This window comes from Cavia porcellus, unplaced genomic scaffold (assembly GCF_034190915.1).
Source record: "Cavia porcellus strain 051 isolate PalLab524CR breed Dunkin Hartley unplaced genomic scaffold, mCavPor4.1 scaffold_38, whole genome shotgun sequence".
NCBI lineage: Eukaryota > Metazoa > Chordata > Mammalia > Rodentia > Caviidae > Cavia > Cavia porcellus.
Genome location: NW_026947521.1, coordinates 5779907 through 5807896, shown reverse-complemented (window position 1 = coordinate 5807896; position 27990 = coordinate 5779907). Strand labels below are relative to the sequence as shown.

The 27990-nt window shown below is 38.9% G+C and overlaps 1 protein-coding gene across 12 annotated transcripts in view; it reads right to left on the bottom strand.

The window, feature by feature from the left end:
• The window catches only part of Peak1 (pseudopodium enriched atypical kinase 1), a 305892-nt gene that overhangs the window by 25265 nt on the left and 252637 nt on the right, over positions 1-27990 (bottom strand). For all 12 annotated transcript variants that reach the window (XM_013145603.3, XM_013145602.3, XM_013145604.3 and 9 more), the window contains 2 exons: positions 13857-14047; positions 963-1708 (listed from right to left, as the gene is read on the bottom strand). In XM_013145603.3, coding sequence (XP_013001057.1) covers positions 963-1708; positions 13857-14047 — 937 coding nt within the window. The remainder of the gene's footprint in view (positions 1-962; positions 1709-13856; positions 14048-27990) is intronic.

The following is a 27990-nucleotide window of genomic DNA, read 5'->3' as shown; positions in this document are numbered from 1 at the left end:
GCTGAAAGAGAGGAAATGGAGGCCCAAAGGTTGCTATTCTTTTAAAGTAGAGAAGAGCTAATGGTAGAGAAAGAAATGAGCAATTATCAAGGATGGTTCAATATGACAAGGATCATTACTGACAAAACGAGCTAGGGTCTGAACCCAAATCTTTTGGACACCACAGTTCATTCCATGGTTTTTACACTAGTGAAACCTACAGTTCACTTTATAGCCAGTGTAACTCAGTGAGAATTCTTGATGTCACGAGTTCTAGACATCTTGCAATAGTGGCTGTCTGGAAAGGGTAGTACACATGATATACAGGACAAAGTGTAGGGTATGACTCAGAGATAGTGATGTTTATATTCCAGGTCTACCACTTGCTTGCAGTGTGATTCTAACCAAACTTAGTTATCTGTCAGCTCCATTTTCCTCATGTCTCAAATGTGAAAAACGATCTTGCCATCATAGATTTGATGGAAGAATTAAATAATATAACGTAAGTTCAACAAGTATTAGTTATCACCTCTATAAAAACATTTCTTCAGGAAGCAGAGAAGTTACATAATGGGTGCAGACAAGGTTCTTTTATTTGGGATAGAATAAAGGCAAAAACAGAGTGAAAGATATATAACAGATCTTATCTTTATAGGCAGCCTACCTATGCAATTAACCACAGCTCATGGGATACTTCCTTCAAGATTACACTGACTTCTGGGTCCAAGTTAAGGTCCTTCCAGGCACTCCACAGAACTCCTGTTTATCTCTACCTTAGTATGCAGTACACTGTTGAAACTGTCTCTCTACATTATCTCTTTTCTCACCTAAATGTAAACAAGTCGACCTTCCAGCAGGTACTCTTAACTTTTGCAGAATGAAGGAATTGGAGGAAGGAAAGAGGCAAAGAAAAATGAACCCCTCCTAATAATAGCATGTTTGCAAATATTTAATACTACAATGAAATCATAATATTTTCTTACCTTGACTGCATAGTTATTAAGTGGATCTTTTGCATATGAAGCGGTGTAGTAAACTGCATCACCTGCTTCACAACATGGTTTGTCACTGGTCAGCCTAAAGTCTGACCAGCTGTCAACCCCAAAGCGGAGCTGGTCTTTCTGTCCGGCCATAAAGAGGTCTTCACATTTTACAGCCAGTTTCTTCAAGGCATCTGTATGAAGGCTTCGGATTTTACTAACTACTTCTTCTCGATTTTCAAGTCCTCGATAAAGTGCTTGTCTCTGCGGCTTCTGAATGCTTCGGCCCTGTCTGCAGGAGGGGCCACGTCGGCTGGTCAGAGACTCCATGCTGTTAGAAAACCTGTCCTTAATACTGAGAGTGGTTAAACTGGAGATGCTGTTTGCAGCAGAAGGGACAGGTTTCTCCTTGTGCAGAGATCTCTCCAAGGAATCACAGGACTCAATGTCTAGTCCTTTGAGGTCATAGCTAATGGAAGAGCCAGCGCTGCTGGCATCCCAGTTAGGATCAATATCATAGGTAGGATTAGCCATGACACAAAGGCTACTTTCCATGGATTTCTGGAGGTCTTTGGAGATTGGCTCTGTATTGGCTCTTATGATCATTTTCTTTGGCAATGGGGGTGGTGTAGGTTGGGAAGCATTTGGTGCTTCTTGGTCTGTTTTCCCTCCGAAGGCAATGGCATCATCCAAAGCTCCCTTTGGCTGCCGTGGATGCTTGGGGGGTATCATTGCTGCTCTGGATTGCCCTATAATATTTTATCAGAAAGAAGAAAAGAGAACAATTAAATGAAATTTTCTATTTCATAAATGAAATAAGTAGAAATGAGTGAGGTAATCATGGAAAATGTAAGACTTAGCGCTTTCATTCAAAATGAGAAAACTCATAGCTTTGAAGCTCTGAGTCCAAGACTTAGAGGGAACAACTAACATAAATAATGCTTCAGGATTTCTCTAGCAGAGGAACAGGGAACTAGTTTGGGTGATGGGCTTTGTTTCTAAAAAAAAGGGATCCAGACTCTAATTCTGCCCAAGAGCACTATAATTCACTACACCAGGATACTAAGGAATGACCCTCATTCACAAACACTTGCACTGTGATGGAGTGGACATGACAACATTTGTGGATCAAGAAAATGCTTGGGGGGCTGGGGATTTAGCTCAGCGGCATAAGCGCCTGCCTTGCAAGCAGGCAGTCGTGAGTTCGATCCCTGGTACCGATAAAAATGAAAACAAACAAACAAAAATGCTTGGAAGCATTATTGAAAACAGCTGAAACTTGCAATAGGGCAAGGATTCAGAAGATACTGTTTTGTTCTTTTAGCACTGTTCCAAAGAAATGCTGTGTTGTATGCAGGATTTGTCACTTTATATTCACGTGTATAAAGCTTGTCATGTATACAGCATTTTCTAATAAACATAAATGCAGTTACATTAGCCATGTCATCTTATTTCACTAAAGATGGACTCTGACATTGTTTAAAGTAGTCTAAAAGGTTCTTGTGATTGTGGCAAGTGTACATAGCAGATAACTGCTGTTCTAGTCATTCACAAACTCATGTGACTTTTTACAAGGAGAGCATATACACATCATGATTTAACAGGTATTACTTTTGGAACTTTTACACTGAATCCCTATTTATGCTTAGTATCTGACACTGATGCTTAGAAGATAAAACATGTGTGGCTTCATTGATACCTTCAGAGCTTATATAATGAAGAGAGGATTTTTTTTTTTTTTAAGCACCAGGGATATAACTCATGACCTCAGGCCTGACAGGCAGTGCTGTGCCACTGAGTGATATCCCCAGCCCTGAGGAGAGATTTTTCTAAAATCAGAGAAAATACCATGAAACTTCCATAAAATCTATTACAATTGGTCATGTCAGTCAAGATCTCAGAGCGAAAGCGTAATTCCTTGTTAAGAACTCTCCTTTTATAAAAACCTAACCTCTGATACCTTATGAACATGACCTCATTGGGCAATAGTCACGTGATCAAGTAAGGATGAGATCATTACAGTGGGTCCTAACCGGACATGACTAGTGTCTTCTCTGGAATCAAACACCACATGAAGACAGTGGCAAACAGTCAGAACATCATGTAGTAATAGTGGCACGGCCTGGAGTGAAACAACTGCAAGTGAGAGAATGCCAAGGACTGATGGCATTATCACGAGCTGGGCAGAGGTGTAAAAGGACGCCACCTTGTGCCTCACAGGGAGCATGGCCTGCTGACAGCTCTGTGATTTCAGGTGCTTATCCTTCATAACGGCCTGCGAATATATTTCTATTATTTTAAGCGACCCATCACAATCTTCATTACAGCTGTCCTAGGAAATTGACACATGTTCCCTCTGATGATCAGAGAGTGGTAGGCAATGGGTGGCATAAATAGCAGAGGTAGTGGTTTCCTTTTAGAATGCCAAGGATACACACTGACCTATACTGTGATAACAATAATAATAGCAACATAATAATAATCATATATTCCATTTTTCATGAATGCAAAATTTTCAAGAATACCTGAGAGTGTAAACCACTATGTAGAGCATGCTTAAGGATCTCTGTTCTCCACCAATGGCATGTAACAATACCTTTACAAGCGCTAGTGTCACATTAAATATAAATAAACAAACAGGTACATGGTGAAGAGAACATGAGAATGAGAGACAGAATATGAGAAAGCAAAGCTCCAAGAGGTTAAGGGGTTATTTTATTCATTTTTGTAACCTCTGTCCCAAGATCAGGTTCTAGATTAAGTAGATGTTCAATACGAATTTCTTGAATGACTGAATATTTAGAGCTAAAAGAGAAAAAGTAGTAAAATTATATGCATACCTATAACAAGGAAAACATTGAATAATTTTAAAAATTCAGGGAGTGGATGGATATGGCTGAGTTATAGTGCTTGCTGAGGATATATGAATACCTGGGTTTGACTCCCATCACCACAAAAATAAACAAATAAATAAATAAATAACTTCTCACAAAGAAAAAAATTAGGACCAGAGGACTTTGCTGGTGAATTCTACAGAATATTCAAAGAGTATTCTACAGAATATTCAAAGAATATTCTAATACCAATCCTTTATAACCTCTTTCAAATATAGGAGGAAGGAATACTTTCTACATCCAATTATAAGGGGTCAACATTACCTAGATAACCAACTCAGAGAAAAATATTACCAGAAATCTGCAAGTTAATATTTTTGAGGGACACAGCTGCAAAAATCCTTTACAATATACTTGTAAACCAAGTCCAACAACATTTCAAAAAGATTGTACATCACAAGGTGGGACTTTTCTAGGAACTCAAGGTTGATTTAACATCTGAAAGTTAATCAGTATGAAAACTATGCTAATAAAAGGGAAAAGAAATCTCTCACATGGTCATTAGAAAAGATGCAGAAAAAGCACTTGATAGAAATCTAATAGCTTTTTGTGACAATAATACTCAAAAAAAAAAAAAAAAAAAAGGAGGGGAGCAGCCTAAACCTGATAAAGGACATCTTTGTAAAGCCAAGAGCTAATATCATAGTTAATGACAAAAGACTGAATATTTCTCCCCCTAAGATCAAGATGAAGATTTCTGCTCTTACCATCTGTAGGACAGAATGCATGTGAGCTGCTAGCCAGGGAAATTAGGAAAGAGAAAGAAAAACATCCCAGATAGAAAAAAAAAAAAAAGAACTAAAAGTATCTCTACTCACAGATGACATAACCTAAGAAATCCACAGAAAACTTAGAATATGCCAGTTCAGCAATATTTCAGAATACAAGATCAAAACACAAAAATGAATTGGATTTCTGTATGTTAGTAATGAATAATCCCAAAATGAAGGAAACAATTCTATTTACATTATTATCAAAAAGAATAAAGTATTTAACAACACAAGACTTGTATACTGAAAGATAAAATACTGACCAGATAAACGTAAAAACTTAAATATATGGAAATTAGTTATGTTATTAAAACAACTAATTTTATGGTGTTTATGCTCATGGATCAGAGACTTAGTTCTGTTAAAATAGAAATATGGGCTGGGGATAAAGCTCAGTGCCTGCCTGGCAAGCGTGAGGTTTGAGTTCAATCCCAGGTATAAAAAAAACAAAAAACCCCACCACCAACAAAAACCCAAAAATACTCCCTGAATTGATCTACAGATTTAATGCAATCTCCATCAAAACCCCAGTTGGATTCCTTGCAGAAATTTATAGGTTGATCCTAAGATTCATGTGGATATACAAGACTAGCAAAAACTAGTCTTTTTCAAGACTGATTTCTGATTTTAAAACTTACTAGAAAACTATAGTAATTAAAACTGTATTAATAGCATGAGAACAGAAATAAAGATGAATGGACTAGGTTTAAGAGGTCAGAAATAAACCCCTACATTAATAGTCAATTAACTTTTCACAAGGTTGCCACAATGATTCAGTGAGGGAAAGAACAGTCTACTCACTGTCTAAGGACAGTGGGATATCCACATATAAAAAGATAAAGTCAGATCTGTCTCACCATATATAAAATTAACTCAAATTATATCAGAGATCCAAATGTAAGAACTAAAACTAGAAAACTTTATATTATTTTTCTCCCCAGTGCTGGGAACTGAACTCAAGGTATCATGCAGGTAAGTTTATAATACCATTATCCACACTGGGCAAAAAGTAGAAACAATGGGAATGTCCAAGAGTGGATAAACAAAATGTGGGATAGCCATAGCACTGAGTATTTTTCAGCCAGAAAGAAGAGTGAATGAATTTTTGATACATGCTACATGGATGAATCTTGAAAACTGTGTGGTAAGTCAAAGAAGCCTGTCAGAAATGACCACAGGTTGTATGATTCACTTTCATGAAATATCTAGTAATATACAAAACAACAGAGACAGAACATTGTAGTGGTTACCAGCGACTGGGAGAATGGAGAGTGACTATTATCGGATTTCTGTTTGGGGTGATGAAAATTTTCTAGAATTAGATAGTAGTGATGATTGGAAAATTAAAATACAGTAAACTCACTGAACTGTACCCCTCTAGAAGGGTGAATTTTGTGGCATGTAAATTGTATCTTGGTAAAGCAAATTAATCTAAGTTTAGAAAACATCTAAATTCAGTTTTCAGTTGCATGTTTTCATTCCTGAGTGACCTTGACATCACCAAGGACATAGGGACTCGGCCTTCGTGGACTCTTCCTTCAAGACGAGGCCCTCTTCCTGGAATTGCCCTTGCCGTATTTTTCCTTGGCTAATGTGATAAGTCAGAACTATGGTTTATTTATGCAATAAGTCAGATACTTTGTAACAAGCCTGCACTTTTCAGTTGCTGATCCAGACCTTTCAGAGAGGAGGTGCCACAGGAAAGTTGAAAGTAGTGAACTGCACCAGTGCAGACCTTATCATCCTTGAGTGATGACTGTGACCGTCTCCTGTCATCTTCCCCTTGTGCCAGTCTCCTGTTACCTTTACCTCACTAGCTGCTAGAAAGATCTTTTTCAAATAGCAAGGCCGATAATGGCATTGCTCTGCTTAAAAACCCTTGTCCTCAAGATCAAATCCAAATCTCTGAGTGAACCACGGAGTTGGTCACGACCTGGCCCTGGTGTACCTGCTTCTCCTGCGGCATTTCCTCTTGCATCCCGAAGTCAGCTTGCAGTTTCTCCAGCAATTCTGGCTACTTTATTTTTTCTTCATACTTTGCATCTTTGCCCATGCTGACCTTCTTCCAGGAATAGTTTCCCACCGCTCTGATCTTTTATGAGGGGTGGGAGTGGAGGTGTTGCTGGGGATTGAATCCAGGATCTCACACAAGATAGGTAGGGACTCCTCTCACTCTGAAACATTCTGCTTCTGCGGAGTGTTTCTACTTGGCTCCCCCAAACTGACTTCTCCTTGCCTGGGATCTGAAATTGCCAGGTGGACATTTCCCTCTCAGCACTTAGAACATTTGCCTTGAGTGCCCACTGGGTTCCCCTCTGAGCTGCTCACCGAGGATATAAGATGAGTCTCATTTGTGTGCCGAGGGACAACCAAAAATCTGGCTGACAGAGAGATGGAATAAACAAATAAATAACTAGAAATATGAGCCTATTTTTGCCCACTTCAGTTGACATGTGGCATATTCAGTGTAGCATGGCCACAGACACTTTTGCCTGTTTCAAGAAAAGGCTTTGTGGGCTGCCATTTACTACCCATTTCTCCCAAGTAGAAAAAACAAAAATAGCTGTGGATACAGGAGGAAGGAAAGGTTACAAAAGTATTTTATTCACCCCTCCTTTTTTCCTTTTATTACCTCAGAACCATCAAGGGAGACAGGTCCAACACATGAGCAGCTCTTTAGTGCTTATCACAGGGGTGGAAGAAGCTGACTATTCTATTTCCCACCACCCGGAGAATACAGTGTGAACTCTTCAACGTGTTGGTCAAAGCTCTTTGCCTTATCTACTACTGTATCTCATCAGCCCTTCTATACCAATCACACCTTCTCCCTCCTCCTCCTTCTTCTTCTCTTTCCTCTTCCCCTTACCTTCCCCTTCTCCTTCTCCTTTTTCTGATAGTGCTAAGGATTAAGCCTAGGATCTTGTGTACCCTAGGCAAGTGCTTTATAGCACTAGGCTACATCCTCCACCCTTTTTCTTTCTTTTCTTTTCTTTTTTCTTTTTTCTTTTTTTTTTGGTCTTTTTTCCTTTTTATCGGTACCAGGGACCGAACTCACAACTGCCTGCTTGCAAGGCAGGCGCTTATGCCGCTGAGCTAAACCCCCAGCCCCTCTCCACCCTTTTTCAAACAGGGTCTCACACACTTGTCCAGGCTGGCCTGGAACTTACAATCCTTTTAACTCAACCTCCTGAGGAGCCGAGGTGACATGTGTGTGCCTTTATGTCCAGCTATGCTTCATGTTTTTGTTTTTACATTTTTGCCTTAGCAAAGGTGTTCTGCCGAGCTCAAATGAAACTTTCCCTACTTTCTGTTCCCCAGTATCATATTGAGCACTATCACTCTCTCCTCTGTGTTCTTGCTCTGTGATAGCATTTTTAGTCTTTTCAGCCCATGTGTCTATCGTTTTACATGTACTCAGAACCTGGAGTGCTATGAGGCACACAGCATGTACGCAGTAACTGGCTGCTTGGCAGAGAGTCAACAGAATCGGCCATCATTTCAAATGGAAATGGACAGCCAAGGTAGCAAGGAAATAAGGAAAATTAACATGGCTTCTCTTCCCAAATAGCAGTATATGATCTCTTGGGAGCTAAGGAGATTTCCACATGAGAATCAGAAGCTTATTCCTTCCAAATGAAACCACAAACATTCCACAGTCCACGTAAGTAGGTCAGGACATTCTTCTAAGTCTAAAGTGCTTTGTGTTTTTAGGTTTTTTCCCTCCATGAAAGACAAGTTCTCCTAACTGAATTTCAATCATCTGGGTCAGTGTTTTAAAAGTTTGGTATGTTAGCTGGTTTTATTTTAAACTTTTTAATCCTGTACATTCTTCTCAAGCCTCTGGAGCCAGACACCAAGCTCAGTTTTCAGTAGGCCTGATATAACATCACATACTCCACATTTTTGTGGCATACCCAGGAAAAAAATAGATTGTGTTCTAAATCATGCCTTGATATATGTTGAAAAAGTTCTTTTGGACAAATACGTTTGACTAAACCACACTCAGACCTTACTTTCTTCTTTTTTGGGCTTCTGTACTCTACCTCATTATTTTTTCTCCACTTAAAAATATCTTCAGACTGGTAGACAAGGTACTATATCACACTCTGAAAAGCAAACGATGAAAGATGGATGAAAAGAGAATTGTTTAGCAACACTAATTCAGAGATGCTAAAGAGTGTTTAAAACTTCTCAGGAAGGAAATGATTGATATAGGGGTCTTAGGACCTACAGGATTGGTATAATGAATATAAAAATATCTCTAAAACCAGTACTTTAAAGACAATTGCATATTGAAAAAATCAGTAACTACATCATTATAGTAGTCTACTGAAAGGCAGTATCACTGAAGATACACTAAGAATACCTAACATGTATTTGCTTATGACCTGGTAACATTACAGCCACAGGGATTAAAAGCCCTTAATGATGACCCATTTAGATGAGAGTAGCCTTGACCATAATTAGCTGCTTATTACAAGACAGGACTGGTGGGTTTCCTGGTCATTTTCCCTGTCTCCAGCTGCCTCACAGTCAACTCTTCGATTGATCTTCTAAAAATCCTGATTGTGCTTCTATTCAAATTTCTTTAGCAGCTCTCCATTTCTTATAGGTAAAAGATACACTATATATGACCTCCTCCCAGACTCATTGGAGTATATGCTTTTATTAACCTTTAACTATATGGTGATTATGATGAGGATCCCTAACAGTGTAATGTCTGTCTCTCCCAAAGACCAGGAATCCTTGAAGCCTACAGTAATATTTCCAATACTATACCTGGTACCAGGGAGATATTATTCAACAAATGTTTGCTAAGCAAAAGTATTAAAGTTCTAGGAAAAGAAACACATTCCTATGTTAATTCTAATTTCAATCTTTGTTCTTAGTTTTTTTCTCCAGGGTTTAAGACACACAATATAGATGAAAATGGGAAGAGAGAAGACAAAAGAAGAAATGATCATCTCCAAAACTGGAACTACAGACTGCAGTTTATATAGATGTCATAAGCCAACCCTGTGCATCGGCCTTGTCAAATGAGTAGGATCTCCCATGGGCTGGTCCTAACAGTGTGCCATCCCCTTGGCAGCAGGCATGAGATCATCAGGAGGAAGGGTCCTAATCTATCTAGGCCTTGTTACTGAGCCATGCCCCATAACAAATGTCAGCAATAATTGGCAAGCCATAGGGGACATCACTTTCATGATAAACAATAAAATAAAGCTAACCTCCAAAGACCACTTTGGACATGGCCTGAAATAAACAGACCAATTTAAAGATTGCCAGTGGTGTAGCAGCTGACAAACTCAATGCTTGCACAGCCTCATTGGTCATAACTGCTCCAAAAACAGAGACTATTTATTTGGGGGAAGTTATCTATGTAATTTGAATATTGTATCCTGTCAGCTAATTCTAGGATGTGGTAACTATTGCTACTTTTTTTTTTTCCAGTGATGGAAATTGAAATCAAATACCATGTACATGCCAAGCAAGCTCTCTATCACAGAGCTACATCCTCAGGCCCTGGGAAACTATTTTTAAATGTGAATATAGCTAACTTAGGGATGCATGTCTATGATTTCTTTTAAATAGAAATAATTACAATTTTAGGAAGTATAACAAATGCTCAAACAAATGTTCAAAGCTATTAACTTCAGTCGTTGATTTTTTTTAAAAAAGCCTCAGATAACAGAGAAGGGGGTTATAATTAACCAACAAGAAGGGATAAGGGGGAAGGGAATGGGGGAATGGATACAATGAAAATATATGCTTTGAAACTATTGTATTATAAAATTAATATGCACTAATACAGATATATTTTAAAAATCCAGATAACCAAAAATTGAACAGTTCTTTTATCTTTGGTTCAAATAATTAGTTCTACAGTATCTGAAGTAATGTCACTCAATTATTTGTTGAGTAAATGAATGAATAATAAAGTACTCTTAAGAATGATTTTTTAAGGCTGGCATTTATAATAATATTACTCCATAATTATAACATCAAGGCCAGTATTGTAATGATATTCTTTTATGTTATCTCCACCACTTAAAATTTAACAGTGAAACTCAATATACTGCCAAAACAACTTCTGGAGACAGGATATTTTTTTTTTGTTTTGTTTTCATTGTTTGAAGAGTACAGTATTAAGACATGGTCAAAGTAAGAAAAATGGGAAACATACAGTTTCTTGAGGGACATACAGAAAGGAAATAGGGGCAAGGTTTAGGTAATTGCTTAATTAGAAAAGTTATAGATAAAATCCCATATGGGGAGGACAAGCCAGCTGATTAGTGGTACACATAAACTGCATTTGAACTTTTTCATGAGTATAGCAGATTTTGCTCATCTGGCAATCTTCAAGTCAACTGTAACAGTCATTTTTAGCTAATTAATTCAAACAGATTCTTAGCACTTCACGTGTGTTTTATATAATGTGATAAATTGTAGGAATACAGAAAGAGAAGTAAGCCAAAAACCTGTCAAGTAAAGGGAGACTTGATAGATCTTTTTAAAAAGCAATGTATGGAATACTCAGTTACAAAATGAATGAAGGAGAGCTAATGTTACCAACTTATTTCTAGCAGAGTAGATTCATTGCATGTTCCTGATTTTAGCAGGCTGATGAAGTAGCAAGGTGTGTCACATAAAACACAATGACTAATTTTTCTACCAGATACTTTGAGAAGAAAAAGTGACATCTAGAAGGCATATCTAGACATCTCACTATATGGGAGAAACGGTGAAGGTTTGATAATAAAAAAAAAACAACCTATTGCTTCTCTGGGAAATCACAGTGGTGTCAGACAGTTTCTAAAATCCAGTTTGGGGAGGATTAAAGTATTATAAGTTAGAGTTCATTTTGCGATCTCATGTGGCCATCACTCAGAGCAGTCATCCATCACTTTGTAAGGGGTGGCCTTCTAAGAGAGTTCCAAGCTGCCTGAGGACCAGTATGACTTTTGTGCAATTCAGAGGGACGATACATGTCTTTCTCTAAAGCAGTGCTGCCCAAAAGAACTTAAGGGACATGAAATGTCCTACAGGTTCACGGCCCAACACAGCAGTTACCAACCAGGTAGATCTGTTGGGTACCTGAAATGTTGTGAGCCTTGGGAAATGAAGACTTATTTATAATTTAATAAATTTAAATAGCCAGATGTGGCTGGTAGATATTGCTTAGGATAGCACAGCTCTAAAATCTAATAATCCAATTATGAACAAAATAAGGTTTACTTTATTTGTGTTGAGGACAAGAAAAATGACATGTGATGAGCCCTGGAGCATGGCCGCTATAGGCAGGTATGCAGCTGCCCAAGTCAGGAGCCCCCGCGGTGGGCCTGGTGCACCACAGCCCTTGCTCCCTCACTCTGTGGGGAGAAACTGCCTAAGGATCCAACCTACCCAAACGCAAGTTCTTAAAGAGGATGTTCAAGACCTATTCCAGCCAAGATGGTTTTTTGTTGGTTTAAAAGTAGTTTTCAGGAAAAAAAAATAGTTTTTAGAACTATATAAGAAATATGGAAGTTAGAAAACAAATCCAAACCATGCCCCTTTGTTCTGCTATGATGATGGACATAAGAGGCTGCACCTGGACTTTGCTGCTATCTCTCATCTCCCCTCCAGCTCTACGTAGCCACTTTGGGGTCCTATAGCCTGTTTTGTGTTTCATACCTTCAGTCATCGGTTGAACAGGGAGCCTACAGCTTTTTGGATTTATATTTTGTTGTTCTGCTTATTCAACATCATCTAATAAACATTTTTCATCCTGGTTATCAAGTCCAACATATTTAAAGGGGAAAGAAAGGTATATTTTTTGGGGGGGGGAATAAAAATGTTTCACAATTATTAAACACTTCTATGTACAAATTACAGTGCTACCTCAGTTTACAAACTTAATTTGTTCTATGACTTTGGAAAAAATGGTCACATTTGTGTGTAGAAAAGAGCTATGGTGGTGCTTGTCACCCAAAGCAAAGTTTGCAAGCAAAAACAAAACTTTACCAAAAAACATTTGTTTTTGGAGACAGTGTTTGGCTATGTACCCCAAGCTGGCCTTGAACTCATGGTGACCCTTCTATCTCAGCCTCCCAAGCACTGGGGGTTATAGGTATGTGCCACCATGATTGACCTTGTTTAAGAACCAAACTGCAAAGAAGAGCATTTGTGACCCGAGATATCACTGTACTTCCTCCACCACCAGTCTTACAAAGCAGAAGCTACTGTCCCCTCTTTTCAGAGGAAGAAAGAGCTCTGAGCTTTTTAAAGCAGCCCGCAACCATACAGGTGGTCAGGGAGATGGCTGTGACAGGAACCTGACTCTCCAAACTCCTCACCTAGCTTTTTTCTTGCTATGCTACATTGTCCTAAGTCCAGTTTACAGTGTAATTTTCAGAAATAAATGCCACAGTTTTAGTCTTTTCCATATCTGTCTTCCCATTCCTTACATTATTAACAAACAAACAAACAAACAAACAAAAAGGGCAAACTGACTTTTATGGAATGATTCTGGACTGTGTAAAATATTAAAAAGAAAAAAAAGGATGTAAGCGCCTGTCCGGAAAGCATAAGGTCATGAGTTTGATCCCTGGTAGCAAAAATAAAATAAAATAAAATAAAATAAAATAAAATAAAATAAAATAAAATAGTTCCAAATGACACCTCAAGTATTTGTTCCATTTGGAAAAAAACAAAATGAAAAAAAAATTTTTTTTTTTTAGTCTTTTCCCTTTTTATCGGTACCAGGGATCAAACTTACGACTGCCTGCTTGCAAGGTGGCGCTTTATGCCGCTGAGCTAAATCCCCAGCCCCACAAAATGAAAAAATTTTAAAAGTCAATCCTCCAAGACCTTAGTTTGCAGAACTAATGGAATTGCTATTACTTTTGCAAAGAAGCAACTAGCCATGCATTAAACCTTGTGGGATCAAGTTCATAGCCATTTAAGCACTTAAGGATGACTGGACAATACATGGGCATCATGCAGCTTCAAAATGAACTAGGTAGAAGAAAGCAATCCTTAATAGGGCATCTGTAACCTTGTATTTTTATACTCTAACCATAATTTAAAAATATTCAATTTTGTGTCTGAAAGATGACTTAAATTTTATAATTCCAGTAGTCCAACTTTTGTTCCACAGAGCAATGAAAACCATCTCTCTTGGAAAACAGAACATTTGTCTACTGCGTAAAAAGGTGAAGTTTATATACCACTTATATGACACCTGTACTTACCTAGATTGCTGTATGTTGCACTACAGGGGTTCAGGTCCACAGGCTCTGAAGTATCTTCTTTTTCCTCTTCTCTTTCTGGGTCAAGTGGTGGCAGTGCTGGTGAGATGGAAGTGCAGCCCCCTCCATCTTGCTTTGCAGGAGGTCTTAGATCCCGATGAGAAAATTTTTCCACCAATTCATGGGTCACATGACTGTAACAAATCAGACAACCTGTCACACCGGTATTTAAAAGGTCAGCTAAAATTCAGCAAGAGATATACTTTCCATAAAGGTTAACTGGTCCTGTCATTACAACAATGGGTCTTAAGGCCCAACACACTTGTTACTTCTGTGTACAAGGAATACTTGCACTAAGATGAGACTTCATTTTCCTTGATTTATAACACACATACTCAGTTTGGCAGTGGGGGTATGGTAGGTTAAAGGGAACATGGGAACAACAGGCAAGGAGTGGAACAATTGTTTTCTTAGGTGGTGACAGTGAGGCAGAGGGTGCTGAATGTTTATCTGGTTAAAGACTCAATATTAGTAAAGCATTTGGCAGGGACTGGGGATTTAGCTCAGTGGTGTAAGCACCTGCCTGGCAGGTGTGAGGTCATGAGTTCGAAGCCTGGTACAAAAAAAAAATTCAGTAAAGCATCTGGCATACTTACTATTTGATGTTTATTGTACTAGATGATGATACTCTAATACTATATTAAATAATACTTTACTACATAGTATTTCTTTAGTATATAATATTTACTACACACTAAAATATCTGTCAAATTATTTAGCAAAGGGGCTGGGGATTTAGCTCAGCGGCATAAGTGCCTTCCTTTCAAGTGTGCAGTTGTGAGTTCGATCCCTGGTACCAATAAAAACGAAAAAGACAAAAAAAAAAAAAAAAAAAAAAAAAAGAAAAAAAAGAAAAAAATTATTTAGCAAAGGATGAGGAATAAAGTTAAAATTAGATTATTTAGATAATGAAATTAAGTAACTGTTTGGCATGTATCCTGAGGCCAGGATGATCTTACTGTCAGGAGGACAGAGTATCAAGCTTTGATGTATACGTGCAGCAAATAGGACAGAAAGTTCTACATTCTGCTAACCTGGTAAAATGAATCTGCAGCATCATTCTAGTCACAAATCAGTGAATGGTCACAGTGGTTTTGTATTCTCTGCTAACCTACTCACAGCTACCTCTTCCCATTTTCCAGCTTGCAGGAACTGTGCTAATTCTGTCACTATGATGTAAAAAGGAATTTAATGGTCATTAAAAGTTAGTACAGGAAACCAGACCAGTTAGAAAAATATCAATGGGGTGATCAGGCATTTTTACGTTTTCTGAGTTACTGAAAAATATTCCTAGGCTATCACACACACATCAGCTCTTCTTCCCAATTTCTTTAGAGGCAAAGAGAAGGGAAGGAAACACACTATTACAATTAGCAGTGAGTCATGGTAACATTTATAAGTTTCTTTAAAAGAGGGTTCTTTGTTTGACCATGTATCATCAGAACATATGCTGCATGCAGATTCAAAGGAGCAATCTTTCATTATGAAAATTATGCATATGTCTAGACAGAAAAATAAGTCTGGGTGCCTGTACCACCAGCACTTGGGAGGCTGAAACAGGAGGATTGTTGTGAATTTGAGACCAGCCTGGGCTACAAAGTGAGCTCAAGGCCAGCTTGAACTGCATTGTGAGACCCTATCTCAGACAAAAAGTCTTGAAATCTGGATGTACAACTTAAAAACTAGAAGAGCCATCGGTCTCTTTATACCAAGCAGTGTGCGATGAACTGGAAGTTCTAATACGAGATCCAATTCTTGGGGACAGTGAGATGGGAAGAAGCTGCTCCACTGACAGTCAACCATGTAGTCTGTATGAAGGAGGCCATGCACAGTGACGCATGGTGCTGCTTCTCAAAGTGCTGCCTCACTGACACAGAAGAGAGGCTCCACACAAAACTGGTTTCTCATCATAGGAGACATCATAAAAATCAAGGTAATAAGGGGGATCTACTTTAATGCATCAGCAAAGGCAAAGCAAAATGACACTTCCAAGACACTCAGGCACACAATGTCAAGACTATATCACTGTGTAGTTATAAACACACTTTAGGAGACTGAAAATGTTCTTTGTTGGGCAAAGGTTAATATAAGTCATTTCTAATTTCAAAGCAATAAACAAAAATACCAGCTCTCCTTTGAAAGGAAAAATGTTAAAGTTCCTGATATTCTCTTTGACTTTTGGAATTAGATATAGAGATTTCTTAAAAAGCTGTTTGGGGGCTTCTAATTGCTGTAACATGCCCATTTCCTTTATTTTTCCAACCTTTGGTCTTACCAAGAGAAAGTTCTCTCCATTTGTCAAAAAGGATTGGTGAAGGGCTCAGGAGCTGGGCCTCCATCCTCACCTTTCTGTTTTCCTGCCAGACCTGTAAGTTCTGCAACTGTAAAAACTTCTGGAAAAGCTGCTATTAACCTATGAGGAAGTCTCTGGGCCTGCTCTGCATACATGTAACAATAACTTTGTGCCTACGAAACAAAACATAGATGCTAAAAAACAATAGCAAAAACTCACCCACTGTACTCACTCACGCAATTCCCCATTAAAGGAAATTTTCACAGGGTCTTCTTGAGTCTGTTAATCATTTTCTGAAACTCTGATAAACCAGAGTCCACTGGAAAGCTACACACCAGACAAGCTATAAGAAGAGGCTCAAATTCTGCACCTTAGTAACATCCACTGCACCTTGACCTTTACCTTAGGGGTTGGTCTGGGAAATGTGCCAAATTACCTCTGGGGAGCCAAGTGAAAGGAAAGCCAGCCAGTTTTATTAACTCTTTGAGGCCAGGGTAGCACAGCTCACATTCTAGATAAAGACTAGTTTTCATACATACATGCTAAATGAATGCACAGGTACATTAGGTCACCAATTAAAATATCGGTGTTTCCTAGACATAAAATCAGAAGATCCTCCCAAATGCTAAAATGATAATTTACAAACACGACCTCTATCTCCTAACAAAATGTTTTACTACCAACCTACATTTCAGTGGGAAATGTTTAATGTAATGAAGAAAGCATAAAAAATGGGAAAATACTAAAAATGGGTTTTAGTACTGGTTTAAAAATGGGAAACATTAAAAATGGCTTTTATTTCTCTATTACTTTATTCTTCTGGACAAACTTGACCTATCAGGAAGGAGATAATGGAGAAATTAAACATTTCCCCACTCCATCTGTGAGACAGATGATAAAAAATTTCTTTAAAATGATAATTACTAGATATCCGCAAGACTTTCTTGTACATGTTGAAATAGTAAAATAGTGTCCAAGGTAACTAGATATTCCCATAAGTAAATTTGACATTCATTACTATAACACAGAGCAGTTATATGATAAATGGCCCACAAAAGGAAGTTGTGGCTTTTATATTTCGGCTGCTTAAATTCATTGTTGAAACAATTCCTTGTCTTGCAATGCAAGGCAAAATGTGTTAACAACTACAGTGTTCAGGCTGGGTCAAACCTTGACTTAGCCTACTCTCCGTCCTAGATCCTCGGTTATCATTCTGCTTTCATAATGGAGGACACATGTTTGATTATACAGTCAGCCCTCTGCATCTTTGTGTTCTGCATCCTTGGATTTAACTACCTGTAGCCTGAGGACATTTGGGAGATAAACTGAGTCTCTATTGAATATTTATGGGTTTTCTTCTATCATTCCTTAAACAAAGTAGTATAATGTGATTCACATAGCACCTACATTTTATTAGGTTATTATAAGTAGTCTAGGGAAGATTTAAAATCCAAAAGAGGGTGGCTGTAGGGTATACATGAACATGACACCACTTTACATAGGGAAAGTCTGGTATTCAAAGGAGTTCTGAAATCGAGCCCTAGAAAACACTGAGGACTGACTTTTAAACCCTTCCACCAACTTTTCATTAGTGACCAGTTTTTTTTGTTTTGTTTTTGTCTTTTTTTTTGAGATGGGGTCTCACTATGCAGTTCAGGCTGGCCTTGAGCTCATTTTGTAGCTCAGGCTGGTCTTGAACTCGCAACGATCCTCCCACCTCAGCCTCCTGGGTGCAGGGATTACAGGCGTGAGCCACCACGCCCGGCTTAGTGACCAGTTTTTAATTTCTATTTGGGGTGTCTGACCTGACACTTAAAATCATGTCATAAACTCCACAAAGACAGCTCATCTTCTGAACATGTGGAATAAATGTTAAGTGCTCAAAGAAAACAGTAACATTGTTACAGATTTGTTATATAAACAAATCCCTTGGCAGGTTCTATTTCATCAGTCTGCAATAGCCATACATAATTCAAAGCTGCAGAAGCAGATCTCCTATGGGAAGCTCACTAGGCTTACCCAGGTGGTAGGATTAATCATTACACCATCAGATGGAATAATCCTTTTCTTTTTTTTTCCTGGCGAATTTGTTTAAGACAGATTTTTGTAAAAATTCTGTTAAGTGTCTGAATGTACTTTTTAAAAAGGCAAATCAAATTCTACATTAGAACAGATAAAGGCCTTCAGGTATCCAAACATTTCAAATCAACTTTACCTTCAAATTCAACTACCTGCATCCAGCTTCAGAAAGAACAGTTAACAAAATCATTCTTCAGAGACCATCTGCTTGTTGGGAGAAATGGTAATCTTTCTTATAACATACCAGCTCCTTGCAGCAGGTACATGTGTCTCTGACTACCAAGGACCACCAATAAAGAAGAAATATGTGCTTTTAAAAACCACCTTTGACCCCTAAACATTGGACTAAAGTACATCAGAAATAAATTTTTATAGTTTTGGTACTGGTCCTCTGAGCTACATATTTCTGGATCTTTGTAGAAATGAGATCTACAGCAACATAGGAGAAGGACAGCTCAAAGTCATCAAACCCACACCTCTTGTACTCTGTTGGAAGGAAGGGGTGCAAAGATACTTTGTTTTCTTTTTTTGGCTCCCTCACTCTAGGACCCCCTAGGAATGTGACATTTCTTAATCCTACCTTGGTCACCAACTTGATTTTGCAACACTTTCTAATCACTGGCATTTCTTGAGTTGTAAAGTGTTGTGTCCACTGATCATTATCTAGTATCTCCAATTTGCCACTAAGCCTTTGTAGTCTTTGACTGAAAACCTTAACCTGCTTCCCCTGAACTGAGATTAACTTTTAATGGAATCTGATGAGTTCCTGCTAATATATCTGGCAGACTCTGGTCAAACAAAAGCTTTCCTCTGCGTGTGAGTGAAATGGTTTGGCAATGGCATAGGAAAACTGGCAGCCATGAGACTTGAATAGACTAAACACTGCACAGATTCATTAAGCAACAACAACAAAAAAGATGTGAATAGCAAATTAAAAGTGTCTCTAAGTGACCAGATTGCAGGACAGCAAAGTGGATAAATAGTCCACTGTAAATCACTGTCACCTTCACAATACTAAGAAAAATTAGTTTCAAAATCCTATAAAACATGAAGTTAGCCTAGAATTCCAACACTCAGGAGGCTGATCTTTGAGGATCGTTATGAGTTTGAGACGAGCCTGGGTTACAAAGTGAGCTCAAGGCCAGCCTGAACTGAATAATGAGACTCTGTCTCAAAAAAACCAAAACCAAACAAACAAATAAAAGAAACCATATACAAAGTCAGAATGGCACTTGCATAAATTAACAGAAAAAACAAATTCATTTTAGAAAAGAGTAGGGAAGTAAGGTTGCCATTCTCCATAACAGGGTTCAGAAGCTGCTCCTTAGCATCCCCCCTGAGCCTTGACTCAGTCCCGGGGTATGTGACTAGATATTCATGTATAACTCCTGAAAAGATATGACCTTAAAAGAAAATACACACAGCCCTTGCTAAGGGGCAGCCAAGGTAGGGTATGGGTCTTAGGTTTTCTTCTGTACCCACAAGCAGTGGCGAAGCAAGTCAGAACAACTTCCCCTACTCTCCTCTTCCCTCCTTTTGCCCTCTGAGTCAGAGTGGGGAGATGAGCAAGTAGTCTTCACTCTCCAGAACACTGCAGGCTTGCAGAGAGGATGGATACAGGACATGAGTGAGATCTACAGACTCTAAACATGCTTGTAATCAACATTACACAAGATGTGCACTTTTCCATTTAACTCATAAAACACCTCAAGATAAGTACAATGATTCTTACTTTAGTCACTAAGTCATTTCAATGTCATATATATGACATTTATATGTCATATAAATGGCCCACGAACACATAAGTCCTGTAGTGGAATCCAGTATGGGGACGTGACTTTAATGCCTGTGCTTTTCCCACTCTAGTGGCTCCACAGGCACCCGGGGCATATTAAGAGACTCAATAAATGTTTGACTATGAAAACAAAGAAGTAAAAGTACTTTGAAAAGAATACAGCTATGATTGAAATATGAAGTCATAATGACAGATATGTTCTACTCTGAAAAATCTTAAGCACACAAAAGAGTCACTATTTACATTGCAAAAGGATTTCTATAAATAGGAAATGCTCTATAGAATGCTTATGGATACTTGGCCTCATAATAATCACTTCTACCACCACCTCTACATTTGCTACACGAGGCACTATATTTAAATATATTATCTTGAGCAATAACACTTTATGGAAGACTTGTTATTCCCACAGCAGCAATAATAATAGTAGCCAAAACTTAACGTAGAACTTATTATAGTCTAAGCCATGTTTCTCAAAAGTGAAACTTGTGACATATTTGGGCCAGATAATTCTTTGCATTTCTCACCTCTACACATTAGTCAATAGAACCACTCCTGACTTCTCTAATCTTGACAACCAAAAATGTTTCTAGATGATATCAAATTGCCATGGAGGGCAGAGAAGAAACCCTTTATATAAATTCAGTTAGAGTCTAATAACAGTTTACTAGGGAGGTTATTATCTATGTTTTACAAATTGAAAAATTATAGCCCAAAGAGGTTTCATCACTTGCCTCAGTGAAACAGCTAGTGACTGGCAGAGCTGTGATTCAAACCTGGAGTTTAGCTCTAGTCGGTCCTCTAAACAGGCACATTATTCTGTCTCTCAGTTTATAAATGAAGAATCTGAGTGACTTGCCTAAGACATAGATAATAAGTATCAAAACTCAAACCCAGGTCTCAACAACTCCGAAGTCAATATTCTAAAAATATCATGTCAATGGTTTATCAACAAGCTCTAATGTGTCTGAGAATTACCCTGAGAACTTGTTAAAGATATAGGTTCTCCGCTCCCCTCTACAGAGATTTGGCAGCTTTGGGGATAGACTAGGATTCTGTACTTATGAATATATACTCCAGGAAATTCTCATGTAGCTGGGCCCAGATCTAGAGTCTGAGAAACTATTCTTCAGTGCCTTTCTTTCTCAGAAAGAAAAGGACAACGAGGACAGAAAGAACAAGGCATGAAAAATGGTAGGAAAATTTAAAGTGATGGTGCATGATTCCTCAGAAGTGTTATCAGTAGGAACGGAGAAATAGTCACTAATGAGAAATTCATCATGTGCTATTAAAAAAGGGGGTGTTAATATGTTGCAACTCTTTTTAACTCTCTGAGGCTTATTAGAATACAATTACATATACTCACAAAATGTCAGGAAATGAAGATCTGGCCTCAAATGACAATTTCGATTTCTGTGATAAGTCATGACTGGCGGAAGACCAGTTTAAAAGTAAGAAAGATGATGGAGGTGAGCAGGAAGGGCAAGCTCCTGTGGCTGGAAAAGCTGCCACAAGAAGCCCAGCATTTGCACTTTCTCCCCACCTCCAGGCCCTCTTCCTAAACGCCTCTTCTGATTTGCTGTTCTGAGGTTCCAGCCATTGCCAGATTTTCTCGGCCATCTAGATGCCACCTAGAAGTCTAACACAATGAGGCTTTCTCTACCCTTATTCCCAACTTCATGAGACACAATCCCTTAGCTCCAGAGAAACTTATCTATTCCAAACTTCAGTCTTCAAAAATTATTCTCACCCTCAATTCCCCACAATGTGTTACTGCTCTAAGGCCTTCAGATTACCCATGCAGTGGGCTACAGAGAGCACCTAGCGAGCAGAGCTGAGTAAATTAAACCCGGTGGCACCAGGCAGCAAGGCAGCAGAGAATATCACCAAGATCTGTACCCACTCGAGCCTGCAGAACTTCTGTCTGAACCGACATGGAGACAGGTGCAAGGCAGCTTCCATTGTGCAGCAAGCAAGGGGAGCTGGGGAACCCTCTTCCCACTGGGAGAGAGATGAGCAGGACAGCTTCTCGGATGCGCAGCACAGCTTTGACATGTGCTGGCAGCACAGAAAGGCCACCTGGCTGATTCCCGAGGTGATTTCACCCATGAATGTTAGGAGTGGGGCAGGGCTAACTATTGTGCCATCATTGTCATTACTTTCTTCATCTTTTTCTCCTTCTTCTTCTTCGTCGTCTTCTTTGTCTTCTTCTGTTTTAGATAAGCCTTTCTCTTTGCTATTAAGAAATCATCATCATAGAGGTACAATATAAGGATCAACTGTCCTGGAGTTAGGCTTTCAATTATTACCTGGTGACTCTAATCAATACTCTATTACAGTATGTTAGTAATCACCTACTGAAACTGTGGCCTAGAGAACTGAAGGAGGGGCTGGAAACTAAAAACTCAAATTTAATTTCAGCTCTGCCACAATGTTCCTCTGTCCATGTCGTGATTATTTATCTGCAAAATGGGTATAAATGACATCGATAGGAGAATGTATTAATTAGGACATTGACCTGTGCTTTTAAGAGTGAATAATTATGCCAATAACTAGTACTTTACTTTGACTGCTTGACAGGCCAGGGAATCAGTATACTATGGTGTTGGGAGCCACCACATTGCCGAGCCGCCGCATATAGCGATCATGCGGCCTGTGGTAAAGAGTAAAGCCTGAGTTAGATTACCCCTCCCATCGAGCACGTTAGTTTCCTGCTTACCGCGTAAACAACCCGCTCAATAATATGTTAGCCAATCAGCTTGCCTTGCTTACTTTAATATGATTGGACACTGTATCCGTATATATACTGGTGCCACCCCTGGGGGGAAGTAGAAGCCCGGAAGGAGCCGCGGAGAGCGGACCGGTAGAGGCTTCGGAGCGAAGCCCGGAAGGAGCCGCGGAGAGCGGACAGGTAGAGGCTTCGGAGCGAAGCACGAAAGGAGCCGCGGGGAGCGGACCAGAGGAGGCTTCGGCTGGGAGCGATCCCAGGGCAGGCTGTACGGAGAGAAAATAAAAGAAAAGGTTGTCCACTGCCAGACTTTGTCGTGTGTCCTTCCTGCCGGCCGGGAGTGACATCGACACTATGGCCCTTATTTGCCATAGACATGCCTTGCCACACTCATCATGGCTTTCTGATTTTCAGACAGAGTTTCAGTGTGTAAGTCAGGGTGGCCTTGGACTCACTATGCAGTCCAGGATGCCTGTCTCAGCCTCTTGATTGCTGGGATTATAGGCATGTGCCACTATGCCTGGTTCTTGTGAAGGCTTTAAAAGGCAGGGAAAACACTAACAGACTCAATAAAAACCACTAGTACTGCAACAAAAATCACCTAGGGCTCCTAACAGACTCTGAAGTTACTGTCTGGCTTTGCAGCTACTTTCAGAGTGGCCAGGAGTTTTAATGAAACTTTATGTTTTTATAAAGTGGGATGGACATATTAGAGCTGTTGGGCAGCTCTGCCATAATGGGAGTGAGAGTGTTTTAAGTACTGCTATTTAACTTCAGTCATTAAGGAAATAAGCAAACAACACTAAATTCCTAGTTTGATTCTTCGCTTTAGATCATGTCAGGTTTTTTTTGCTTTGTTTTGTTTTGTTCTTTGTTACCAGGGATTGAACTCATGACCTTGTGCTTGTCAGGCAGGCACTCGTGCCACTGAGTTATATCTCCTGCTCCCAGATATGTCAGTTCTGAGACTCTACAAAAGCCAGTTTACTTCTCTGGAGTTATATCACTCACCTCCCAAAAGAAACATATACCTGTCTGAAGACTACACCCATTGTAGTACACCCATACTTAACCATTCTGCATCATCCTGTAACAAGGATAAGATATTTACCAGTTTACTCTTTTTTTTTTTGCTTTTTCATTTTTTTTTTTTTTTTTTTAAATCGGTACCAGGGATCGAACTCACGACTGCCTGCTTTCAAGGCAGGCGTTTATGCCGCTGAGCTAAATCCCCAGCCCCACCAGTTTATTCTAAAACATGTTTATTTAAAAGTCAACAACAAGGACTTCATGAGCTAATGTGAACTTCAGGAATAATATGTCAGCAAATATAAATGTGATCATTACACATACACAGAGCAAAAGAACATGTGACCAAGAGAACAAGCAGCTACTTTCAGCCATGTCTTCTATTAGTTTTTCTTTATGAAAAGTAGGAATTTGATTTTTACAGACTAGTTTGGTTCTTAATGTGTAAAGATGACTTTGATAGGATTTTTTTAGTAAGAAGTAGAGAAAATGCAAATTAAGATATAACTGAAACATTAAAGTCAAGCTTCTATCTGAATGTTCCTGAGAAGAACTTCGTATTTTATCAAAGTCTAACAAGTGTCTAAATTTTCTTTTACCATATTATGAACATGAACACACACACAAACACACACACACACACACACACACACACACACACACACACACAGAGACCCAAGCCCTGGTTACGTTAGCAGATAACAGTCCTTTCTAGAGTTTGGCTTGGATGGTTATAGACCACCAGCATTCCTGACAACCACAGACAAATCTGATATTAGAGATTAGTCCAGGGGTTAGCAGACTTTTTCTGTAAAAGGCCAGCAATATATTTTAGGCTTTACAGGCCATATAGTCTTAACTATACTGTTGTAGCACAGAAACTACACACAGCATACATGTTACAAAAACAGGCATTAGGTTGGATTTAGCTCACGGGCCAAAGTCAACCAGACCCTTGGGGCCTGGAGAGGATTACAGCACTGACTGAAAGGTTTAACTCCTTGGATTATTGGGGAAGATAGTTGTTTTAATCATTACTCATCACTGGGTCAAAAAACCAGACATTTGCAACTTAGAGGAGGGGTGGTTGATTTTGTCTCATACTTCAGTCCAGGATCAAGCAGTTCTAAAGCAGAAGTGGCATGGCAGAGGGCATAGTAGAGCACTGCTTATGTCATACAGGAAGAAGAGAGAAAAGAGCTGGGGAGCAAACGGACCCTTCTAGGTCACATTTCCAGTGAACCAGGCCCCATCTCCTAACAACACATTCAGCTAGGACTTATCAGTGGGTTAATCGATGGAGGTGTACAGGTCTTCATGATCCAATTGCCTTCTAAAGGCCCTACCGCTGAACACAGAAGTCTGTGGGGGAACATTACAGCACCAAACAGTAACAACAGTTTAGCTCTGAGGTCTCTGAGAAAATCAAGAAGGCCTGAAAAAGGTAAAGGAAGATTTACACCAATGAATAGCATTCCTAAAGGAGCAGAGGTATATCAAATCCCATCTTCCTGTCCAAATCAGAAGTTGGCTGGTTGGAGTTTAGACACTGTTGATGTGCTAGACATGGATGAATTTCTAAGACAGTTCTGGGAGTCCTAAAGAAACCTGATTTATACAGACTCCCAGAGTAGCACACTGGACATCTTTGCTAATTGCTGTAGAAGCATGATGTTCACAAGTGGCAGGTTACAAAGATGAGCTAAAGACCAAGATGCATTCAAGTGACAGATGATATTCCTCACTTTGGCTGGAATGTTACAGTTCTTTTCTTTTCTTTTTTTTTTCCGTTTTTATCGGTACCAGGGATCGAACTCACGACTGCCTGCTTGCAAGGCAGGTGCTTATGCCGCTGAGCTAAATCCCCAACCCCTACAGTTATTTTCTTAATCATTATACTAGATTCTTAAGAAAAATATTATTTTGTATTAATTTTTTAAAGGAAATATATATATATGGCAATAAATTTTGGCTATTAATCTAAAATAATAAAAGGATGATGTGACAGGATGTTAAAGGTTGAAGGACTTTGTTTTAGATTGGGAGGTGGAAAACTTCCTGAGGAGGTGACATTTAAGTGGATAGCTGAATGATAAAGAACCAACCCTGCAAAGATCTGAAGGAAGCATTCTAAACAGAATAGCTATTTAAAAAGGCCTAAAGCAGGGCTGGAAATTTAGCTCAGCAGCACAAGCATTTGCATGGTAAGTGTGAGGTGGAGAGTTTGATTTTAAAAAAAAAAAAGGCCTAAAGAAAGATAATGTTTGGTAAATTTGAGGATCAGAAAAGGAGCCAAGATGTTTTAGAATGATAGAAACAGAAGCTAAGTGGTCAATTTGGGTTATATTTTACAGCTTAAATCAATAGACTATGACATTTTAAATATAGAGAAAGAGGGGAAGAGAAGAATCAAGGAGGACTCTTAGTTTTCCGGCACAAGCAAATAGATGGATCACAAGCCATTAACCTAGAAGGCAATACTCCAAATGGAACAGACTTAGAGGGAAAAGTTAAGAGTTTCTTCTTACACATGCTTCATTTGTAGTGTCCTTTTGAAGTGGAGATATCAGATAAAGAGTCTTAGTTACTTTTCTCTCATTCCTGAGATAAAAATACCCAATGCCTAAAGTTATGAGAGGAAAGGTTTATTTAGCTCACAGTTCACTGAGGTTTTAGTCCATTATTACCTGGATCCAAGACAGGCTGTCTTGACAGAGGGAAACAGTTTATGACAGCAGGAGATAGCAAAGGCAAGCAAGGAAAGGACAAGACTCTGTCCCTTATATTGTATCCAGACTACCTATCCTAGGATGGGTACAGCACACCCTTATTCCTAACCAGAACTATGCCAAACTATCAGTGGATTGATTTACAAATCACATATCCTTAATCCAAGCATCACATACCCTACATTCAGTCACATTTGAAAACACTCCATCCTCCATGACTGCATGAGGCTTTGGGAGGACTTTGAGACACAAACACAACAGAGTCATGTGAGTTACGGGAAAGAGGTTGGGAATGGGGATACCAATTTTGGAGTATCAGAAGGTACACAGTATTTAACATTTTGATACTAGATGATGTTTATCCAGAGGTTAGTCATTAAGATTTAAAGAATCTTTTTTAATACGTGGTTATGATAAAAAAATAGCTTATCTGTTAGGCCTACAAATTGAAATATGCACAAATGAAATAAGAAGGAAGTACAGATGAAATAAGATTGGCCATAAATTGGTAATTGCTGATACATGGTTGTGTAGTAAAATTTTTATATTAATTTACTTTTAAGTTATTTTAAAAATTTTCTAAGATAAAATGTTTAAAACAGACAGATCCATTTTAAGATAGACTTCATGAAAAAAAAAGACTCCATGAAAAGGCAATTCTGTGGTATTGACTGCAAGGTCAACATTATATACGAAGTGTTCATAAGGAAAGGAAGACAGAATAACTGGAAGTTCATGAGCAAGAGGCTTAGTTCATACAAGAGAGCAGGAGGTACATCTGTTGGGTCTTCTACAATGGGGTGTGTGACTGGATTTATTTAAGAACAGCAAGTGGCTATTCTCAGAATAGACTGCAGGGGAAACATTACGAAAGGATGATACTAAATTCTGATTCCTTAAGCATAATTCTGTAAACAGGCCAACTCCTTTTACTAGATATTGTCAGAGATTATCCATCTTATCCATAATATCTTAGTAAGTTAGGTATTATTATTTATTCCTGCTACACATAGAAAAACCTTAGCTTAATAGTCAAAAGTCACAATTACTCACTGGTAAAGTCAGAAATGCCTGGTTCCAGGGTTTGTTTGCATTTTCCCCATCATGCAATATTATTTCTTTAGTTACAAACTCCAAAGAGTTCAGGGATGGGAGCTGGGTAGGTAAGCATCACTTTCAAAATGATAGCTGATAAATTCCCTGCTGGTCACAGACCAGACTAATCATGAGATTAATTTCTCTTCACCCAAAGTAGCTAGATAGAGGCAGAGCTAAAGATGGTGGATCAGTAAACAGCAAAATACAAGAGCCTCCCTTAGAGAAACAGCTCAGATGCCTGAATAAAACATACTGGAGAAGACAAGACAGAGGGAGATGGATCCTCTTGACCCAGGAAGAAACTAAAGGGAAAGGAGCTGAGGGAG